This window comes from Exophiala bonariae (assembly GCF_035927105.1).
Source record: "Exophiala bonariae strain CCFEE 5792 chromosome Unknown scaffold_19, whole genome shotgun sequence".
Classification (NCBI taxonomy): domain Eukaryota; kingdom Fungi; phylum Ascomycota; class Eurotiomycetes; order Chaetothyriales; family Herpotrichiellaceae; genus Exophiala; species Exophiala bonariae.
In genome coordinates, this window is record NW_027042494.1 from 678,086 (window position 1) to 693,403 (window position 15,318).

Below are 15,318 nucleotides of genomic sequence, written 5' to 3' on the forward strand. Positions count from 1 at the left end.
TCAAAAATCCGTGTCCACCAAGTGCTCAATGCGAAGGGTCAAGGCGACACTGAGTGGCTGGCAGCTAACGTCTGAGCTGTCCGACGTGTGCCTCTCACCATTTCGTGTGGAGTAGGAAAACTCGCTGCTTTCTTTGCTAATCTCCATGGCAGGGCTGCCAAACAGTGATGTGCAGGGCACCACCGTGATGGCAGCCAGGCTGGTCCTGTTAGCCACCTGCATCCACTGCCTTTCGCCTTCGGATGAGATGAATGCTGTGCCGTGGCATAAGTCAAGTGGTAAGTCGATCCTCGTGTCTGCATTGTCTTCCGAAGAGAGGAGGCTGGACACATGTTTCTCGATGTCAATGGAATCGATCTCGGCATCTGCAGTGGTTGATGGGAGCATGTTCATCATGATTGTAACCAATGTCGTGACCGAACTTTTCCTCCGCGACAAATCTCTTGCCCGCGGACGTGTTGGCGTTATGGTCACCGCTGAGCTATTGCCCCAATCATAAGATCCTGCGACCACTTTTACACAAGGTCTCGATGTCCCGAATGTTGGTAGATTTGCAAGTCCAAGGCTCCACCATTCCACCGGAGCATTCCGTGGCAGAGCAGTCACTGTCGCTGCGATGAAGCTAGGTATGTAGGTAGCCTTCGACATGGGTGAGGTGAACACGTTGGGATTCGGCAAGGTATGAAGATGTGCACCGATAGTTGTATGCGAATGAGAAGATTGGAACGTCACAGAGCGATTGAACCGTAGGTCCCAAGCATCAGGGCCATCTTGGTCCTCGTCATCGGAGGAGTCATCCTCATGCGTTATTCCTATCCGGTGAGTATATTGCCATACCTTTGAAGCCTGCTCTGCTCTCGAGTGACTTGTACCCTGTCCCTGTTCCTCCAAAAAAGAGATTCCCCAAGGCCACAAGTCAATCCCACGCTCCTGTCCCACCCGCCAAAGATGCTGGAGACTCAACACGGCTTGATGGAGAAAAGGGGCTTGCAGGACATCCATGCTCTGCGGCACCAAAGGTATCTGACCTGCAATGTGAACGATCTCGATCAGACCCGCGTCATGGACGTTCAAATCCGCATTGACGCCTTGGTCAAGAGGCTGGCAGATGGCTTGACTGTACGGCCCGATATTCGCCGGTGCCCAGTAGCTTCTGCTCTGGACATGGAGCCCACGCCTCGACTCGCGTGGCGCGAGGCTGAGCACCACACTCAGGCTGACGTCGGTGCCGGCTGGAAGGTCGCACGCGAACGTCACTCGAGCGGGAGGATTCGGCTCTCCTGGTCGAAACAGTGATGCATATACTATGTTAATACCGGCGAAGTCGGCGATATTTTTGAGCAGTAGAGTCGTGGAGACGATACTCGACGGTGTTGGTTGTATATTGCCACCGTTGGTGGATTGCGATGTCAATAGCTTCTCGAGGTGCTCGACAATCTGCTCCATTTGCTCCTTGGCAGAGAAATCTCGAGTCCCATAGACTGCTGTATTTCTGATAGTAATGTTGGCAATGAACATAGTCGAGGCCGTGGAAGTGATTCGGAACTGTAGACAATCGGAAGAAATGTGTCTTTGCTCAGTGACTGGCGGAGTCTCAGCACTCGATTTCGCATCACCACCACGTCGGCCCTGCCATGCCTGCACTTCTGCAAGAGTTCGTCGAAACTGTTCATCAAGAGATCCCGGGAGAGGCACAGCACCATCTTCGACCCCCTCCACAGACACATCAGCATCCTGCTCGACGACCCTAGCCTTACCCAGCTTCACATAGCTAACACCGCCCTCAAGAGTCAGAACCTCCCTCTGCGCATTTGGAACCTCAATGCGCTTCCTCCACAGCCTCCTCGGCCCATTAACAGCCAAAGTCTCATACTCACCACCCTCACCGAGCACGGCTCCTCGCAGCCAGAACTCACGCTCAGGGAAGAACGGCGCCAATCCAGTGACAAGCCTGTGCCGCGTTCGCGGATCAGCGACGTTCGCCCACAGCAGACTCTCCGGAATCCCGCCGCTGGCGATCTTGATCACCCTCGCATCGCACCCCGCAGACGCCATGTCTTCCAACAAGCCTGTCAGAGATTCCGGACGTCCGACTGGTGGTGGGAGAGCAGGATACTGCCACAGGTACGCGAGCGGAGTCAAGCCCAGGCGCACGGCGATCGACTCGACTCTCGTGCGCTGGTATGTCGATAGGATCGCGCCTGAGCATAATGCGCTCGCTTCCGGATGTGCGCGCTTGATCTCCTGCAGCAGTGGGATCAGGTCCTCGGTCTCATCGGCAGATTCTTCGAGGTCGCTCGAATCGTAGTAGCGGCCAGTCTGGACGGCTGACCCGGTGATAGCCCTTCGGTAGAGAGGTAAACCGAGGCATTCCGCGTACAGCGGGATCACGGAGTAGCCGACCGTCTGGTACATGAAGCTGTTGAGGTCTTCTTGCTCGCCCTCGCCGTCGTCCTCGTCGTGGGACGTTTGGTGTGGTCCATCCTTTCCTGGCGACAACACGGATGAGTCACGTGAACTGTTGCTGCTGCTTGGGTAGAGATTCGCCAATGCGGTGAGCTTGTGCCCGTTCTCCAAACAGTGCAGCAGACTGTAGAGCGAGTCTTTTCCTCCCGAAATCAGGGCGATGACGTTGAGGCCGCTCGTGGTCGACATTCTTTATGGCCGAGACACTCGATTCGCTACAGGCATGCAGTGACGGGACGCAAATATTACCTGTCCCTCGTCATATTTTGGTTTTTGTGGAAACAAGGACCCTACAGTAGGGACGGAAGGTTTTCGGGTTCCACAACAGCTGGTTTACCTCTGTTTGATTGACGTTGAGCAAGTTCAGATCTGGAAGGTCATAATTTGTGAGTCCAAATAGCCTGCGCTTCGAACGCTATGGTTTCCTGTAGATTCTAGTTAGAGTACGGTTGCGCATAAATGCTTGTGTTGGACAAGGCTGTCGAATCTACGAATCCCAGGGGGGGCTCTCGCCTCCGTTGCTTTGGAGGTTGTGGTGTGTACTTTTACGCGATAAAAATTTGTGCTATATCCTATCTCGTCTCTATTACTGTATCTCAAGATTCGTTTCCTCCACGGAAAGCCCTGAAACACTTTCTCCAAGAGTGGTTGCACAAGTTGGCGATGGAAGACTAGCTTCCCAAAAACCTCAAAGGAGAAAATAACCATATGGTCTTAGATTCGTCAGTAGTCATTGGAAGCGTCCTCGGAGGCTTCCTCCTCGTGGGCGGCGTAGTAGTCATTGTAATCATCCTCGGTGCCGTCATGGATGATTTAACCTGCTCTTCTGCTGTCCTCCTCAGAGATATACTGTTGATACATTTGCTTGTGAACATACTTCCCCCAGAGCCGTCCTTCAAACGGTCCATTATTCGGCCCGACGATGATATTCTCAAGAGCCGACAGAAGCTCTTTGTTTTTCCCACGCACTAGTGTCTTCATGTTAGCTATTGCGGACAAATAGTCAAGCGCGAAACCACGCCGTAAGTCCATCAGAAACCTGGCCCTTTCAAATAGCATTCTCTCTTGCCCTGATTGTAGTCTTGCTTGCATTCCTACCGAGGGGTACTTATCGCCGATGGAATTCCAGGCGAGTTCGAGAGCCTCCTCTAAATTCACGCCTGCTACAATCTGCGAGAGGTAGACTTTCATCGCATGACATCGCTCGATCTGCAATCGGTCCCAAGCTTTGTACCCAAGATCACTAACTTCTTCCAAGTCGACTTCCGCGCCATGACGTACCAAGAGGTGGACCATCTCAAGGTTGCACTCTCTGATCGCGATCCCCAGAGCTGTGGCCCCATTCACATCTCTTTGTTCAATATTTGCACTGTAGCGGGTAAGCAAAATGACGACCCAGACTTTTAGACCTGCTTCCGTAGCATAATGGATAATGGCTTTGCCACAGCGATCGAGTCTGTTCACCGTATCTGCTGTGAGCACCCCACTGAGAGACAGGAGCATTATCAGCGGTCCAAGCTCAATCATACTTCTGCTAAAAGTACGGGGGGAGAACATAGGATTGTGGGCTGGCAAGGACCATGGATTGGCTCCCCTTTTCAGTAATCTCCAGAGCACATCTGGGTTATTCTTTCGGCGGCAAACCCATAACGGACACCCTAAAGCGTCCTCTCCATCCAAGTTTTCCGTCAAAGCAAGGATGATATTGATGATATCCGAGTTCTTCCCGTGAATAGCAGCAGAAAGAATATTGCCTCTTCGGCATTCATGTGGATCGAAAGTGGCTCCATGCTGCAAAAGCAGCTGCGTGGCTTCCAGGCAACCCTGTATGCAGGCTATGTACAATGGGTTCCTGCCGACAGTGTCGATGTAATTGATTTCAGCATGGTTGTCCAATAGCAATCGCATGAGATCCAGGTTGTTCTGCGCAGTAGCGGATTCCAGGGGGCGGCGAGTCTGACAGTCCCGAAGATTGACCAACCTTTGCACATTGCTTGAGCTCTGTATCAGGTCCTTTGCTATACTGATAAAGCTACGCAAGCAACCCGATCTGGAGATGTGTCCCCCACGATGGAGAGTATGCCATTTATACCCATCGACGAAGCTCAGCATGCTCATCCCGTCCGGTGTACCGTCAACATTGACACCGGCTTGAAGTAGCTCTGTGACATAATTGCGGAGACCAAGCTGGGTGAAGACGTACATCGCAAGGATTCCTGGTTTCACCTCTTGATGCATCTTTGATGCACCTTTTAACCAAATCTTCGACGATGGATTTGGGCAGTCGCACCACGCCCAGCACGTAGCCTGCGTCTCCTCGCCAACTGGGCTGTCTAGATAGACTCCACATTCGTGTGCAGTATGAAGGTGGAAGAATGCGTAGTCCCGCGCATACGTGAAGAGATTCTTTGATGGTCTGTAGATGGTACGCTGTAACTTACTGCCATCGATCATCCTCGTTGACCATCCTGGTTCAACATGATCTCGTAGAATGGTTGCGAGATTATGGTATATCGTTAAGTTGCTGACGCCGGTGATACTGCATGCCACAGGGACTCCCAATAGCTGAAGACCACCATGATCGACCATGAAATCAGACACCGACTGATGGATTATCTGGATGACGGGGCTCTGGCGTCTACCAGTCGTTACCTCTAGAAGTCCTCGTGATAGCTCCACTACACGAATTTCCGCAATTTCCGGGGTAATAGTATCTTCGTCAACAATTCTTGCTTGAGCGAAATGAAGAGCGTCAGTCGGTTCGAATCCTATTTGACCAAAGATTGTACTCTGAAACAGGCGTAGGGTTTGTTGCTTTTCTTCTTCATTTTCAAAGGCTGTGAAAAGGAACCGGAAAAGCTCCATGAGATCTTGTGGAGTTTGGCGGATAAGTGATAATAGTTGTTCGCAAGGTTTTCCTTTCTGACGAAAGGCAATAACATTGCGAATCACAAGACTGAGCCAGAGGAATAGACCTGAAGATGCAGATACGAGATATTCTCTGATCATCTCGGTTTCATGTTGAGACATTCGTGGAGATAAGTGACTGAGTTTCGTATCAATGAAAGTCTCTACATCACGAGCATTGCTATGCTCCATTCGTAATTCATAGCACTTAGGTACTCGTATGCTGGGATAATGTCTGCTGGACACGCATATGTCAAGCTCGCGTCCATCGTCAAACGCTGATTCTGCGAGACTGTAGAGCAGATCCACAATATCACGCGCTTCATTTTCTCCACATTCATCAAGGGCGTCGACGAAAATGATGATTCGATGACTGGAATTTAGCACTCTGATGCTTTCCTGGAGAAGTTCCTTCAATTCATTTTGTTGATCCCATCCAATTTGTCCAAGGACTTGACGCTGCTTGTAATGAAGCATGACTTCGGCAGGTACGGTTCTGGTTTCCATAAATAGTTGGTGCATTAGCGAACGATATAAACCACAGGCATTCTTTTGAAGACTTGATTTGCCGCGGCCGTGAAAGAAGAACTGTATGATGAGTTCACATCTCGATTTCTGAGCATGATTCATTCTCACTGCATGTTTCATCATGGTTGATTTCCCGGAGCCTGGCTTGCCCTTTATCCACAAGAAGCCCATGTGGGCGCTGAGTAACTCACGTGATCTCCATCTGCGATATTTAGGGGCTTTCCAAAGCCACTCACAGGTGGAGGCAACCGGCTTCTCGATGTCATTCTCGCGGAAAATCATGTCTTCGAAGACCAGGGATTTGCAAAGCGCTAGGAGCGTAAGAGGGACTTGGCACAAACTCAAGGCTAATCAGTAGATGCAGCCCGGAAATCGGCAACTCACCATCACGATCTTCTTGGAGTATGACGTTCAATTCCCTCGATTCTCCAGATTGTTAGAAGAAGCAGCATTACAAGCCAGGCTTCACAAACCTTCCTTGCGGCGCCGAAACTTCAATCCTGCACAGTGTAAGCAACGGTGTCTTGCAACACTCGCAAGTACAAGGTTTCAGACATAGGTGGTGTGACAAACGCAAGCAGTACGAAGAGGTGCGTATAACAATGTAAACTGACCTTGGACAATTCTTTGCAACTGAGAAAGGAGTAGTTTGAATGCAGCAGTATCTCCTGGGAAGCGGCAGACAGTGTGATGGTCGCAACCGTCCATTGGAACGATGTCTTCGCTCGGCACTGCCATGATACCAGTTGTCTCATCAACGACCTAAGGTCACCGGTTAGACCAAGAATATCTTGGGACCGCTGGTGATGTACCCTGTGTTTAAAAGGAGGGGTGGCCGACTGCTCAACAAATGATATCATCGTGATCCCGGCGTACTGGTTTCGGAAATCTGTGTTGAGGTCGGTCAATTTCGACGAGTCCCTTTCGAGGAGCCCTATAAGATCGGATCGAAAATTTCCCATCAGACCAGACAAACCTGTAAAATCAACTGTGATACGGCCAATATTGCTCAGAAGTTTCGGATAGGGAGTCACGTCCGAGCCTCGGTGCGGGGTGCTCAGAAAAAGAATAGCTTTCGTGGCACTTCTTATTGTCCCAAAGTCGTTTTCATCGAGACGTGCGTGGATCAATGCCTGTCTTGGGTTGAGCAAGCGTTAGTGGATTGAGATATAGCTTGGTCTACTACCTGTTTGACCACAAGGCCGCCCATGCTGTGGCAGATGAAGATGATCGGCCTGTTTTCAAGATGCTGATAAGTCTTAGCAATATTGGTTGGCAAACAGGGCAAGAACGAACATCTCCTAGTCTGTGGCTTCTCAAGCCCTGAAGTAGCGACCGTGCAAAGGTTCGAAGATCACCTCGCGCTCTCGTGAAAGCTACTTTCGCGTCATAGCCAAAGGAAAATATCCTGGCACATGGAAAGTGCTTTGGCAATGAGTCGCGGAGCCAGAGATGTCCGTTCGGATGCTCCCATGACGTCCAAGCATTACCTCCAATGCCATGGACGGCAATGACATCAATTGACGATGCCTCTAATTTCTCATTCACCTGTTCGGGCTGCGCTAGTATCTTGAGGCCAAGAGCATCAACCCATCGTTGTTGTGTTTCCTGAATCGTTCGAAGCTGTGAATCCGAAGTGTTCTGCGGTTCTAAGGCAGCAACATCCACCCTTTTAGCGAAATCACCTCGATTCTGTCTCGAGACTCAGCGAACTATACTTCACCAGATCGAACGCACGTCCTACATCCTGCGATACGATTTGGCTCTGAGGAAAAGTGAGGCTCTGATTGTGGTTGCTAGGCTCGCGACGGGAGGTGTGTTCCGCTTTCGAGCTCTTCCAGAACTGGAACCTGTGGCGCTTTGTAGGCGGGTTGGAGCTCATGATACTCGCAGTCCGCTAAGCTCACAATATGAGACACAAGTCAAGCGCTAGAATGAGACGATATGTGCTCATCGTTGTTACGCGCGAGTCGAGGAATGAGGCTGAATACTTTGAGCGCAGGCAGACTGACTTGGTGCTGCAATCCCAAGTCGTGCTAGCTTGTTTGGCGACCTCATGCAGGGCAAGCGAGCCTTGCTCCTTTCGCAGACAACACCCGACCATTTTTTACCCAAGGTACGAAGGTTTTCGCGCACGCGCTGTGCCTGCTTTCCCAGGGGGGCTTGACCAGTAGTATTGACACTGCAATCATGGCCTACAGGAAGTGTGTCACATTGAACATTAATGGAGGTAGCATGAGGCAGATAATTCACTGTAACGGTTGATGCCACTGAGCTGCTCTGGAACTCCAGAAGCAGGAAGGTACGAAGTAGTACATATGGTAATTCAGGAAGGAGCAACTTCTAAGTTTGACTGCTTAGCTAACTAACTAATTAATGAGCGGTACTAGTAGGTAGCGTCACCTCCTGCGGGCCGAAGGCTTAACGTAACCGTTAGTTAATATTACCTCGTAGGCTTGAAACCCTTTCTCTGCCTTAGGCTGCAACGGGCCCGAGGGCTGAGTATTAATACTCACTCTGGAGCATTTAACATAGTAGCCATTCACTAACATCGCTCTTGTATACATTCTAAGCTTATGAAAAGCCCCTTTCGATATGTAATTACCTATATATTGTGCGCTAGGTAGCCTTGGGTGCCTATCCTTTCCCATGCAGTGGAAAAAGGCACTCCGAACAAGTATATGTCGCACGAGGGCCAACTGCTCGCATGACACGACGCCTGAATAAACAAAACATCGCTTTCATCAAGATAGCATAGCATACGGCGTGATATGCAGGAATCTCCTTCCCTTATTTAATTGCACTCGCATGATCCCAATCCCAAACATTTCCATTCCAACCGAAGAGCCGCCAAAAACACAAATCTCAAGCACATTCAAACCTCCGTCTCAATCCCCCCGGCCTTATTATCATCATCATGCCTGAACACATCCCCGACGCGATCCTTTGATCTCTTCGCCTTGCCGGCCATCCAATCCAACGTCCGCGCGCCCTTCCACTGCATGACGCCGCGATGCTTGCGGTGCAGCTGCTTGTGGTGGTCTTTGTAGTCGCGGACCTGGGCGCGGGCGCCGCGCTCGCCGTCGCTGGCGTCGTTGTGGCCGTCGACGTCGACGAGGCTGTTGACCACCTCCTTCGCTTTGGCGATCGGCGTCTTGGCGAGCTTCTTCGACGGGTGCTGGTCTTCGCCGCCGTCGGACGAGTCGCTATCGCTGGACGTGTCGTTCGTGTGCGCGCGGAGTTTTTTGTGGTCTCGGCTGTTGGATGGGGAGAGGTCGGTGGTCGAGGAGGAGGTGGAGTCGGTATCGCTAGAGCCTTCCGAGCCGTCTGAGACTTGCCCTTCGTCGTTGGCCGTGTCGAGCACTTCCATCACGTTTCGCACGTCCGTGTTGCGGCCTTTGTTCGCGAAGTTTTTGTGGTATCCGCTCAGCCCACTCCAGAATTTCATCGTCAGCTCGATCTCACCCAGCGGTTCTTCGTTCTCCTCGATTCCCTCGTATCCGTAGCTAGAAGTTGCTCGCTGGAAGTTCTCCTTTCCACCTTTCCAGACTTTGATGGTGACAGTCTTCTCTTCTTCGTCGGGTATGTCCTTCAGCCAGAAGACGGCAAATGCAGGCGTCGAATCTGGTCCCAGCGAGGATTTACGGAATTCGATGATCAGTGGACTGGCATATCGTTTCCGTACGGCGAGAAAGACAGATTTCTTATCTCGCTTCGGCTTCCATTCACCGACGGTGCCATCGTTGCCATCGCCCGCCTTCTGCATCTTGGCACGCATCAATGCAGTGCGCAGTTTGATGCGGTGTTGCATAAAAGACTGATCCATGTTGCCACTACCCGTCGACTTGGCTCGGACAGGACAGTGGATTTCAAGCGTGCCATAGTTCCAACCAAGCAATTCCTTGGGTAACTGTAAGTCCACACTTCGCCATACCATACTGATTCTCGCTCTTCCATAGCCAATACCACCAACCAGTGGATAGGACTCCATAACCTGACTTCTCTTCTCAAAAACTCTTCGCAAAGGCAGATAGACCATGCCGAGCAGTGCATCGTCTTCTCTTTCGCGATCGTCACGCACAGAAATCATGACTTCTGCAGTCTGCCAATTGGCAATGAATCGTTCTGTGCCTGCATTGAAGAATGGTTTCGCGTTCTTCGGCTTCGTCCTGGTCCGGTAGATCTTTTGGTGGTTGAGAATAATTGTGGCATAGCTGCTGGGGAGGTCGTCAGACTGCTCTGCCTCATCCTCTCTATCACCTTCACCCTTTTTCTTGTCCTTCTTGTTCAACGACTCCACCTCGAGTCCGGTAATATTGTGAATCTGAATACTGAAAACGCCGCTGAGATGATCATTCGGAGGCGGAGCAGATATAATCAACGCATCCTCTCGTTCTTTGTAGTCTTCTTGTTTCTGCTGCTTTATTTCCTTGCTTTCGTTCTGGGCCGTAGCCTCACGTAACTTATGCTCCGCGGCGTCGCTGACCTGCTTCTTGAGGTCTTCGATCGACTTGATATCGGGGTCTTCAGTCTGCTTCGCAAGTTGTTCTTCTGTGATCTTGGTCTTTTCAAAATACCCTACACTCCACTGAACGGAACCCGGCATCTTTTCATCGGGCTCCTCGCCCACAAAACGATCTTCACGATCGCACATTTTGTTCTTGGTCTTATCACTATGCATGAGTTCACGTAGATCGACCTCGACACGACCCAAGTCATCATCAGCAGTGTATTTGTCAGAATCCCAAAGCTGCAACCGCAATTTCTCGTCCGCGTTCAACTCTTCCGGGGTGACCAGAATATGTGACCACTCATGCCAGCTAGGATTCTGGTCGTCAACGATGACGCGAGTTGATGAGACTGGCTTTCCGAATTTGCCCCATGAGACTGTCATGTATGCATCACTTGAACCCCTGAAAGGACCGATACCACCATCTCCTTCCTTGAACCCACTTGCAGACTTGATGTAGATCATGACAACACCTCGAGTGACAGTGTCTTTCTTGAAATCATCGCCCACGAGCATGTCCTTGAGGTTGAGTGTAAGGCTTTTGGGCGCCACATACTCTGCCAGTGCAGCATCGATGGATGACTGCACGAAGGACGAGATAAGAGGAATATCCATCAAATTCAGGGCGTGCCGTGAAAGTGGAACGCAGGATAGATCAGCCTGTGGCTGGCCCATGAACGAAAGTGTGCACAGGCTGAAGAATGGAGGATCTGGGGTGAGCTGTAATCGTAGTCTCATTGTCCCGATGATGCCTCGCAACTCGACCCAGATAGGAACTGCAATACCCCCAGGAAGGTAGAACTTGAGGTATAAATGGGCATTTTTTGCTTTGGCTTGGATGGACTTGCCCGAAGAGCGAGCCCGGTATGCGAATGCAAGTTCCATGTTCACAAAGTCACCCTGTTCAGCTTCCATACCTTCCCGAATAGCTTGCTGTTCTTGTTCCTTTTGCTGCTCGTCCAGTTTGCTATCCTTGGAATCTTGATCTTCGTCTGGGCTCTCCTGACCTTTGTTGTCAGAGTTGCCATCATCGATCTGTCCCTGACCACCCGCGGCACGATCATTGTCGTTCTCATTACTAGCCTCTTTTAGATTGCCATCAGAATCCACAGTCTGACTAGCAGCACCTGTGGGAAGCCAATTGACACCGAGAATGCGAAAAGACTCACTGCCCTGTCCGAGGTCATCTACACTGACCATACGCACCACCTTGGGCAGAGAAGCTTGCATAACATCTTCCAGCATGTCGGAGATGGAAGTGAAGAGGTCAGGATTAATCAAGGGCCACACAGCGGCCAGAAGATTGTTCAACCACGCCACGGATTCGGGCACAATAGATTCAGAATCATTCACCTCGAGTTCTTCCGACCTCGCGGCATCCCACACTTCATCCTTCCAGACCTCTTCGACCTTTTTGCCAAGCCAGCTCCGCGTTGCAAGGACGACGGCAATTCCAATTCCGACTGATGTTGATAAAATCGCCACGGTCGGTATAATGGAGTAGAGATATGAGCTCCTGCTGCTGCTCTCGTCAGACCGTCTGAAACTCAGTCCAAATAGCTGAACGGCAGTCAACACCAAGGAGACCAGTAGCACTACAGCACCGAGTCCAACGGTCAGTGCCAGCTGATACGTCCTGGACAGTTCCAGCTTCAAGTCCTCGAAGCTGGGCGGCGGAAACAACTTCTGCATGCCTTCATGACTCTTCTGCAGCTCGGACCTCTCACTCTGAAGTTGGTCCGTTGACTTGCTGGCACCACTGAGGCCCGTACTGGTCCGTGGTACATTTCCAGAAGCCACTTCGTTCTCCGGTGTCGACTTGAGATCTTTGTGTGTCGAGTCGCGAATCACAATGGGCAAGTGTGTGATGGGATCGGTCACTTCTCGTCCACCGTCATCGCGTTTATTGTGTTTCATGTCCTTTCGTTTCTGTCGAGGGTCGTGGTGTCCTGCGACGGCTTCGGTGGCAGACTTTCCACCCTTATGGTCGGACTTCTGACTGGTGTTGCTCTTGTCCTGACTCTCAGTCCTCCCATTTTGGAAATTCCCCGGCTGTTGATTCTGCGACTGCGGCTGCGACTGCACCTGGGATTGTGGGCGTGAGACTGCATCGTCACTTCCATCTCCTCCAGGACCAGAATGTTTCTCCTGCCCACCATGACCCGTGCCAGTGCCCTGCACATTCCTGTTCTCCGTGGCATAGGGATCATGGCCAGAACGAGGAGCAGGATCCTCGCCCGTCAAGATGCCCTTGGCGGCATGGTAAGCCCTTTTGACCGTGCCATCGTCGGCCTCGTCTTTCTGAGCGTGTTCCGCCTGTTTCTGCTGGCCTTCTAACTCGCTCCGCTCGGCCTTGTATTTCTGGATCGTGGGGATGGGGTGGTGTGCCGTGTAGGGTGCTTTATATCGGCGCCGTGAGCCGTCGGTGTCGAAGTCGTCTTCGTGGCTACCCATTGTAGGGATGGTTCAAACGGTAGACTTCGTGCGGGGGTTGGTGTTATTGCGCTTTGCATATGTCATGGGCTCGTAAGACCAGGAGAATTCGTTCGTCACAACAGGACCACGAGGATGAATGGCAATCCTACCTCAAGTAACAAGGGAAATCCTATTGTTCCAATACCCTCAAAATTGCAGCAAGAGCAGGAAGAAGGCCTGCCTCACGAAGAAAGGTATTCAACAACTTGAACGTAGTAACCACAGCAGTAAAGGAAGAAGAATCACCCTCTGGCAAGGAAAATATGGCTGTTGAGAAAGAAACAGTACACTGAGGACTCTGGCAAAGCACACGACTCGAATTCAAGTTCCAATCCTCAGGCACTGACAAGTTGATGTAAAAACCACAAACAAGTCGCAAACCCTACCTACGTCGTTGGTACCTGCCCCCCAGTACCTAACCCACCTAGGGTATGTCCATGACATGGTAGGCCAGTCGTGGCCAGTGCACACGGCATTGCTCCATCCAAACAAGGTCAGCAAGCATCATAATCCCAGGGCTTTTCTCCGCATTCGCACTCTTGTGTCGCTGCATCACAATCAAGGCACAAGTGGTGGGCAACCTTCAAGTGCGCATGGGGAAAAGGGTATGACGTTTTGCATTTCCTAAAAAGCTGCACGCACACACAAAACGCGCGGCGTCGCGGCATGGGATTGGAGTTGCCAAGAGTCCTGTGGAGAGGCATCCTTGGAGAGGGGGATCTGATCTACCAAGTGACGATGTATGAGTACCTATATATGGTGTTTCATGTTATGTTGGATGGTGTCTAGGGGATCAATACCTAGGCACCTATAGCACAGAGGAGGTCATCAAGGTGCTTCGTGACTGGTGACCTGTGGCAAAAGTACCAGGTCAAGCGAGAAACATACGCGTTGGTATTTAGTGGCAGAAAGTAACCGTAGTGGCCAATTTTATTATGTTCCGGTTTATGATTTGTACAACGTCGTCAACGTCTTTGCTTTCACCTAACTTGAGTTGATCACCACACTGGCAACCAACATCACATCAAGTCTCCACAAGATCACCAACAGGAGTCCTCCTTTAGATCGTCAGGTGAGCAAAACGAAGGAATATGACTGGGTTTGATCTATTTTTGGGCACGACGCTCTTTGACTCAGATTGAAGCCCGCGACGACTGATGTGCGAGCCCACGACCACTCCTCCTATCGACCAAGCCGCCTGCGCAGTGGGAGACGGTCATAACCTCTACACATACTACGACATCCTGCAAATCCCTCCCAGTACCGAATGGAACCTTCACTACGTTGATGAGCTCAAGAGAGCCTATCGTCGTGCCTTGCTCGTTCATCACCCAGATAAAATCCCCAACACGGTCGAGTCTGTAGACAAATCGAACGGCAATAACAAACCCCAAGCACCATCATTGTCAACACAGCCACCAAATTACTCGATCGACGAGATCACCACCGCCTATAAAGTTCTGTCAAACGCGAACAAAAGAGCCGCTTATGATGAGGCCCTGAGGCGCAATGAGACAGACCAGCGAGGCCAAAGTGGAACACACATCGGGGTAGAGGTGTTCGATCTGGAAGATATGGCATATGATGATGACAAGGAGATCTGGTCGAGATCATGCCGATGTGGTGATGAGCGTGGGTACATGGTGGCGGTGGACGATCTTGAGAAAGAGAGTCAACATGGAGAGATCTTTGTTGGATGCCTTGGGTGCAGCCTCTTCATCAAGGTCATGTTTGCCGTGGAGGGAGATTGATGACAAGACCTCAAATGGTCTATTTTCCAGACTGCAGCGCACCATCTTCACTGGTGCCGTTGCACGCTGCATTCTTCAGATCCTCAATTGCCCCATGAACATCGTGAGATCGGCCATGAAGGACAGCCTCAAATTCCTCCGTCGTAGTCCGACAATGCTCAGCGAGCTCTTGAGTATGCCGTACAATCTGCCTCTCGATCTCTGCCTTTCGAGCCACCAGCTCGCCAAGTCGATCGAGATACGAATTTTGATCCCGACGGACTTTCTCCCGGTAAACCCTCACCTTCTCGTCGATTCTCTCTTCAACATTTCCCATCTGAGATTCAAACTCCTTCTCCAGCCGCTTCTGCTTCTGCTCTTTGCCGAGCCCAGCCTGGGAAGGTCGCAACGTCAGCCATGTTATTTCCCCCAAGAGAGCGTCAACTCACATCGACAGCCATACTCCCTCGGAGGTTCTCCTCCAGGGCACGCAGCTCTTGCGCCATGTCGAGCTGGCCCTCCAATTCTTCGTCGTCATTATCGTCGTCAATGTCAAGTGCTCGAGCGAGACGGGAGGTAGCTGGTGCAGACTTTTTGGGGGCTCGTTTGGGAGGCATCTTTCTTGGGGATGTCCCTGAATATTTTCTGTTGATAGAAGAACTAAGAGATGGCAAGTGGGCTCCAGTCGGATTTGAGAGTAGG

The 15,318-nt window shown here is 51.1% G+C and overlaps 4 protein-coding genes across 4 annotated transcripts; 1 reads left to right on the forward strand and 3 right to left on the reverse strand.

The window, feature by feature from the left end:
* LTR84_004479 (uncharacterized protein) lies at positions 1-2,655 on the reverse strand (the record flags this gene model as incomplete). The annotated part of the gene is made up of 1 exon (XM_064848056.1): positions 1-2,655. The coding sequence occupies one exon, from the start codon at positions 2,653-2,655 to the stop codon at positions 1-3; it is 2,655 nt and encodes an 884-aa protein (XP_064704595.1).
* A 6,121-nt stretch (positions 2,656-8,776) lies between these two features.
* On the reverse strand, positions 8,777-12,865 carry LTR84_004480 (uncharacterized protein; the record flags this gene model as incomplete). The annotated part of the gene is made up of 1 exon (XM_064848057.1): positions 8,777-12,865. One exon carries the CDS (start codon positions 12,863-12,865, stop codon positions 8,777-8,779), a length of 4,089 nt encoding a protein of 1,362 aa, XP_064704596.1.
* Positions 12,866-14,043: 1,178 nt separating this feature from the next.
* Positions 14,044-14,637, forward strand: LTR84_004481 (uncharacterized protein; the record flags this gene model as incomplete). The annotated part of the gene is made up of 1 exon (XM_064848058.1): positions 14,044-14,637. One exon carries the CDS (start codon positions 14,044-14,046, stop codon positions 14,635-14,637), a length of 594 nt encoding a protein of 197 aa, XP_064704597.1.
* A 19-nt stretch (positions 14,638-14,656) lies between these two features.
* Positions 14,657-15,233, reverse strand: LTR84_004482 (uncharacterized protein; the record flags this gene model as incomplete). Its single annotated transcript, XM_064848059.1, has 2 exons — positions 14,657-15,010; positions 15,066-15,233. 2 exons carry the CDS (start codon positions 15,231-15,233, stop codon positions 14,657-14,659), a joined length of 522 nt encoding a protein of 173 aa, XP_064704598.1.
* Positions 15,234-15,318: the final 85 nt, after the last annotated feature.